Source organism: Pinus tabuliformis, chromosome 1_1 (genome assembly GCF_031772625.1).
Source record: "Pinus tabuliformis cultivar Carrire ecotype Pingquan chromosome 1_1, CPIR1, whole genome shotgun sequence".
In the NCBI taxonomy this organism is placed as follows: Eukaryota; Viridiplantae; Streptophyta; class Pinopsida; order Pinales; family Pinaceae; genus Pinus; species Pinus tabuliformis.
In genome coordinates, this window is record NC_142297.1 from 680,078,144 (window position 1) to 680,085,405 (window position 7,262).

The 7,262-nt window shown below is 38.0% G+C and overlaps 1 protein-coding gene across 1 annotated transcript; it reads right to left on the reverse strand.

The window, feature by feature from the left end:
- Positions 1-505: 505 nt before the first annotated feature.
- Positions 506-4,963, reverse strand: LOC149215245 (TMV resistance protein N-like). The gene is made up of 4 exons (XM_089392580.1): positions 4,327-4,963; positions 3,149-4,214; positions 2,681-3,037; positions 506-2,584 (listed from the first exon to the last, which is right to left on the reverse strand). Exons 1-4 carry the CDS (start codon positions 4,893-4,895, stop codon positions 521-523), a joined length of 4,056 nt encoding a protein of 1,351 aa, XP_089248706.1. The 5' UTR covers positions 4,896-4,963; the 3' UTR covers positions 506-520.
- Between the last annotated feature and the right edge of the window lie 2,299 nt (positions 4,964-7,262).

Sequence of the window (7,262 nt, forward strand, 5' to 3'; positions counted from 1 at the left end):
AAATTTAAAAAACTCTATTTTACCATAAACACACCTATTAACATAATTACAAATAAAATATAGGAACATAACCAATTACATCATTTTACTGTTATACATGTAAGTTGTTAAAACGTGCTCAGGCGCTCAGGCTTATATTCACACGGTGGAAATGAAAGACAGTGAAACAGAGGCCTAAGTGTTTTTTCTCACTTTTGTTACATGGATTAAATGTTGTAACGTGAAGCAATGAAATCAGTAACGCACAGGATGCACCTGTTAGATAGAGTGGTTTGGTCCCATAATTTTCATGGTTCAATTTGAGGATGTACAGGATGCACCGGTTAGATAGAGTGGTTTGGTCCCATAATGGTCAATTCTGAGCAGGAATATGTAGGTCTCTAATATGGAAGAATTCCAATTCATATGTGAATCTCCAAAAAGTCTCATGACAACTCCACGATACTGGTTCAGAAAATGAAAGAATTCCAACTCATATGTGAATCTCCAAAAAGTCTCATGACAACTCCACGATACTGGTTCAGAAAATGAAAGTGCCATTATAGACAACTCCGCGATACTGGCTCAGAAAAAGAAATAGGATGCACTCTATTAACAGAAGTACAAGCCCGATACGCGCTTGGAATGACAGGTTTGGCGGCCAATGGAGAGGGAGGGAGCATATAGAAGTCAGAGTCCATGCTACTACATAAACCATAATTCCGACGGTGGTGGTCATTTTAAATCTAATGGAGTTGGTAATTTTAATGGGCATGGATAATTGGATGTTTGCCCATTTACTTGGAAGAAATAATAATAGAGGTAAGATAATGATAACCACGAGGATTGGCGGTACATCATGAAGGACTAAGAACAACACAAGAATCTCCAAAAATAAAACCAATAGAAGAGTCGCAAATTTCCTCGACCACAATCTGTAGACTTCGTCTTGGAGGCCTACGCCTTCCATCAATTGTCGCTGCAGCTGCTGAAGTACCCGCTCATCCCATCGCACTCTGGGACAGCCACTAACATTAAGAATCTCTAATGACCTCAAATGTTCCACACCTCTCATCTCTCGTAAATCATAGCAGTTATGAAGATATAGTTCTCTGAGCGTTGTGAGCTGCCCCAGTCCTGCTATGCTCCTGATCTCCTTACATCCGCAAAGATGTAGAACTATAAGATTTGTGAGCTGACCCAACCCTGGTATTTGCTTGAGCCTTTCACACTGAAAAAGACCCAACTGCTCCAAAGAAGTCAAATATTCCAGACCTGGCAGCTCTCGTATCTGACGGCAATCGAAATCTAGATATTTAAGCTTTGTGAGCTGCTGCAACATCGGTATGCCTCTAAAATTCTCACATCTAGTAACAGACAATACCTCCAAAGAAGTGAGATGTTCCACGCCTGGCAGCTCTTGTATCTCACGGCATTGCCAAACACGTAGTTCTCTAAGTCTTGTAATCTGCCCCAACCCTTGTATTATCTCCAGCTTCTCACATTTCTCAACAGTCAGCCTCTCCAAAGATACCAACGCTTCAAGACCGGGGAGCTCCTTAAGATTTACACAGCTCCTGATGTCCAGTTCAAAAAGATTTAGCAGACCGGAAAGCCCTCCTATTTGCCTCAAGCTATAACAGCCTCTCAATTGCAGTCGTTGAAGGTTAGGGCAAATACCCTCTTCAAAAGATACCTCCCTTATTTCTGCCTCTGACAGCTCTAATGTCTTCAGCCCAGACATGTATTTGTAATTGGAGCAGTTCAATCTATTCAACGCTCTTTCTCCTTCTAATGACAAGAGTGCTTCTCTTTCTCCAACCCTTTTAAATGGAAGCTGGCGCAACGGACAATCTGATACTATTAAAGATTTTAGATTCTTCATCTCCACAAGATGTTGCGGTAAGTATTCTATCCCACTATCCTTTATATCCATATGTGTCAACTCAGTGAGCAGACCAATGGACTCGGGCAACGATTTCAGTTGCGGCGAAGAAGAGACTGATAACATCTTCAAACACTTGAGGTCACCGATCCAAGGTGGCAGCATTTCCAACAAATCGCTACCTAAATTTAAAGCTTCCAAATTGCAGAGGCCTGCAATGATGTTTGGGAATTCTTTTAACTTAGTTCCCTGCAAATACAACTTTCGCAAGGATCGTTGGTGTGCAACTTGTGGAGGCAAATCGATCACTTGCCCACAGAATGAAAGATCCAAGTATTCCAGTGTTCTGATATCTCCAATTGCTTCATTGGAGATTATCAAAGCTTCGCAACCCTTCAATGATAGATGTCTAAGTCGAATTAAATTTCCAAATGTATGGGGAAGACTGCACAAAGAAGAAGCACCTTCCAAATCTATTAGCTGGAGGTTTGTTAGCTCTCCGAAGGAATCAGGCAGCGACACCAATCTAGAGAACCCTTTGAGGACTAAGTATTTCAAAGACAGCAGAAAACAAAATTCGTCGGGCAACCTTTCTACTGTGACTGCTTCGGAGTGATTCCATAGGACAATCTTTTCGAGTGATCTCAGCTTCTCTATAGAGCTTGGAATCTCTGAAAGGGGAGAGCAGATATTTAACTCTCTCAGATCGAATGGCAACGCCTGCAATGTTTACATTTCAATATAAGATTGTATCCTACAAAATAAGAAATTAAATGATTAAATGAACAAATAAGAAACGCGCACATATTTTTCTACCTGACATTGATGTGGCCATAGTGTACTCAATTTGCTTCCCTCCACTTCTAGAACTCTTAACTTGGTTAGCGAAATCCAATTTGGCAAGGAAGAGTGGGAACATTTATACCAGCGGAGCCATATAAGATGTGGTGGTCGCACTCTGCTCAAAATGTCGTCTAAATGATCTTCTTCAATTGCAACAAGTTGCAGTTTCTTCATACCAGAAGGATGGAAATTATCGAATAAATACCTGACTTCTGAACTTTTGATCCGTGATATTTCTGGACTTGAGGTATTTGAAAAGCAACGTTGTTCATCCCGGAAGAAATCAACAGAGGAACGAACTATACTAACTCCACGAAATTCGTTTCGTACCTGATGAAAATTCTATAGTAAATCTATCTATCTTTCTCTTAAATAAAGAACTTTTAAATATTAAAATTCAATTAAATAGAAGATGAAGGTTTCGATTAGTTAACTACTTACAGGTGATGATCGCTGCAAAGTGTTATTGTTTGTCCAGATACGATGGGGCATGGATGCTTCCATTGCAACATTTCTTCCCATGTCCCTGATGTGGTCGTGCATATTTATTTTATTTTCATTGTCCACTTCTAACAAATACTTGTTTTGCAGATTTTGAATCCCCACCTCGCCCCATATTCTGATGGCCTTATCTCTATCTTCTCCAATGAAGAAACATGTAATATCTAAGAATATCACCTGATCTTCTTTTGTAAGTGAGTCATAACTGATTCTGAGACTCCCCTCTATCTGCATAGGCAGAGTGTGTTGAAGTCTATCCAATTGCTCTGTCCAGTATCTCTCATTTTGTCCACAAACAAGTGCCCCAATGACCTTCAATGATAATGGTAATCCATTGCACGCTCTGACAAACCGATCTACCAGATCTGCAAATTCTGGCAGTGGAAGTGGATGATGAAAGGCGTAGGAACAGAATAGTTGTTTGGATTGTGGAAAATTCAGCTCTTTTAAGTTATAAAGGGATGACTCTAACACTCCTGAGCTTGTGAGGACGTGTTTATCACGTGATGTAACCAAAATCAAGCTTTCAGGGGTAAGGTCTTTCTTAATTGATAGAAGCACTTCCAGCTGATGGGCATCACTTACATCGTCAAAAACGATAAGAGCGTGACAAGATAAGGGGTGCCGTTTAAGCATCCCTATACCTTCTTCTACGCATTCTGTTCCCATATTTTCAAGCTTCAAGTCTTTAATGAGCTCATTTTGCATATAATTTAGAGAGTTTTTAGCGCAATTTTCTCTAACATCTTGCAAGAAGGAGGATTCTCTGTAATGTGACCTGTTGCGGTTGAAGAATTGTTTAGCTAGTGTCGTTTTTCCAATGCCACCAACACCCACAATTCCTATAACTTTGGGATTCCCTTGGTCCTGCAACACCATTTCTTCGAGTTCTTCTATTTTTGGATCCAAACCATTTGGATGTTCAGCCACATACAAAGGTTGTTTTTGTTTTCGAACAATTTTGAAAACTTTTTGGAGGACAGCATCCAAGAGCTCGCCCTCGTCCCTAAATAATATTCGGTTATAAAGTAACAAAAGTAGTGAGAAACGCCTAGTAAACATCAGCAGGTTATATCATTACTATACGGATTGAGAGAGAGAGAGTAGGACATACTTACCCATTAAAAGATTTCAGTTCGAAACCACTTAGATCTGCAACATCTGAAAGTGCAGCTCTCCAATTCTGAATAGTTTCTGAGCTGTAGCGTGGCTCCTTTCCGTCAGATGTTGTCTTCTTTTGCAGCTCCAGCAGGGCTTCAGCGTACGCTCCTCGTTTCTCTGTATAGCGGACCATTGAAGGATCCACATTGAAAAATATCGGAAGAATTGTAGCCCCCGAGTTTTCCATCAGGACAAGCTCATCAAGGCACCAACTAGATTCCGCGTAAGTTGGAGAGAAAATTGCAATCTGTACATAGGCACCATGGATAGCTTCTTGTATTTGGGAAGAAATTTTGCGTCCCTCCTCCATTTCCTCCTTGTCCAAAAAGGCATTAAATCCATGATCACGAAGGCGTCTGTACAGATGGCTGGCAAAAGAGAGTTTCACATCCGGCCCCCGATGGTTTATAAACACATCGTAGGACCTAGATGTCGAGGAAGAAGAGAAGGTCGTGGAGGAAGAAGCTTCAGCAGCAGAAGCAGTGATAGCGCAACTTGGGACGGTAGTGAGGTTTGCCATTGCCATTGGAATATGGAGATTATATGCCCTGATACACAGAAACACTAATAAAGGAATTGTCCAATGGAGATTATATCGCCTGATACACAGAAATGCTAATAAGAAGCTACAAAAACCACGCATGAGCGTTATAAAGATCCAGTTTACGCGTTGAGCAGTAACACGTGGTGTGCGTGCAACGGAAGCTAAATACGCGCCTCTATTATTCGATTATCAGAGCCTCGAAAAGTTTTAATTCAGGGTTTCAGGGAATTGGCAAGCGATTAGTTGGAATTTTGAAAATTTCTTTGTAATGTTTCAGCCAGTATCATGCAATTCCGAGTATTGCAGGAAAATATGCGTTCAAATGATGATGACGACTTTGAGAAATGACAATCGAAAGTAAGTAAAGCGATGTGTATGGTTCAAGCAAAACAGGACGAAGTAAATATAAGGAATTTTAAAATTAGATGATAATTAAAAATATGAGTGGGTGCAAAAAATTGGAAAAGAGGCATGGTGTCCGTTGTGTTACCAGAAACTAGAAACAGGAAACGAAACTAGAAATGACAACGGTAAACAGAGTTTGGAGGTTTCGCAGTCAAGAAACTAGGAGAGAGAAAATGAAAAATACAGAGTTATTTCAATTTTCAATATAATTTCAACTAAATTTCGAATCCAAATTTTATTAAAAAATAAATAATTTGAATACCAAATTGATGATTAACAAATTCATTATTAAATATATACATTCTTATGCTTCTTAATCAATTAAGTGTATACATTCTTATGCATTTTGAGCTTTAGGCTAATTATTGTTTCCTTAAAAAAAAATCCAAATAATTATATATATATATATATATATATATATAACTGTAAACAATAAATAAAATTTGCAATTAACTGTGAACTTTTTGAGCCACATATAAAATAGTGTTTAAACTATAAATTTTAACCATATACATGTTAAATGAAACAAATCAACTAAAGAAAGGGACAATAGCACAAAAATATCAATTTTTTGTAGACTTGGGATAAGCCTCTAGGTTATTGAATGAATACATGCATAAAATCTAAAATAAAAAGTGAAAATATAAGGCTAAGAAGTGAGAACGACCTGCGAAAAAGCAAACTATGAATTGTAAAAAATTTCCCATAACATATATGCACCCGTTAACTAAAACAACAGTAAGAAACGGCGTTTCCGTCTGGTCTCGTTTCTTACACGTTTTTTACAGTGGAAACCGTCCCGTTTCTGGTCACTCACTCGGCCACCCCATTATCTTTATTCATTAAAAAAATATTTAAAAAAATGAGGAATCTAGTTCAATGTACAGATAGACTTTTGCACACGATAATATAATTATATATTATATTACGATAATATGATTGAGAACGATTCATGGGAATGCAGTGTGCGGTGAACGAAGCTTCAAGGAAGTCGATTTCGCCATTCCAATCACTAACACCGCGAGCGATTTTCCAAACGATACAAAATTAAAATAATTTGAATGATTGGTAATTGAGAACGACAAAGGGTAGAGAAAGATTCATGGGAACGCAAACCGGTTTGCGGTAAACGAAGCTTCCAGGAAGCCGATTTCGCCATTCCACTCACTTGACACCCTGAGGGACAATATAGGTTGGCCATCGAACCCAATGATGTTTAAACTATATTGTTCTCTAACACTTTAGCTATACGACACCATAAATAAGCAAATATCAATAATATGAGGTGACCACAATAACATAAAAGGTGATATAATATTATTTTATAACATATTAAGACAACTTAACTCTTCTACTTTGTTTATTAACACAACGGGAAAACCTGTTGAAACATATTAAAACAAGTATATCAGTATGTAATATTTTTTAATTTTTTTATCATTTATATATAAACATATGAGTGGGTGGAAATATTTGGAAAGGAGGCATGGTGTCCGCCGCCCCATTATCTTTATTCATTAAGAAAATATTAAAGAAAATGGAGAATCTAGTTCAATGTAGAGAAAGACTTTTGAAGACGATAATATAATTAAATATTATATTATATTACGATAATATGATTGAGAACGATTCATGGGAATGCAGTGTGCGGTGAACTAAGCTTCCAACAAGCCGATTTCGCCAATCCACTCACTTGACACCCTGAGGCACAATATAGGTTGGCCATCGAACCCAGCTTAGTTCACTAAGCTTTATGATGTTTAAACTATATTGTTCTTTAATACTTTAGCTATATGACACCATGAATAAGCAAATATAAATAATATGAGGTGACCACAATAACATAAAAGGTGATATAATATTATTTTATAACATATTAAGACAACTTAACTCTTCTACTTTGTTTATTAACCCATCGGGAAAACCAGTTGAAACACATTAAAC

What these genes read in the sequence shown, in the direction of transcription:
- LOC149215245 (XM_089392580.1), bottom strand. Translation starts at nt 4,895, where the DNA reads ATGGCAATGGCAAACCTCACTACCGTCCCAAGTTGCGCTATCACTGCT. An exon ending in GAACTGAAATCTTTTAATGG is followed by an intron (nt 4,215 to 4,326) that starts GTAAGTATGTCC and finishes AATATTATTTAG; the next exon opens with GGACGAGGGCGAGCTCTTGG. An exon ending in CTTTGCAGCGATCATCACCT is followed by an intron (nt 3,038 to 3,148) that starts GTAAGTAGTTAA and finishes AATTTTCATCAG; the next exon opens with GTACGAAACGAATTTCGTGG.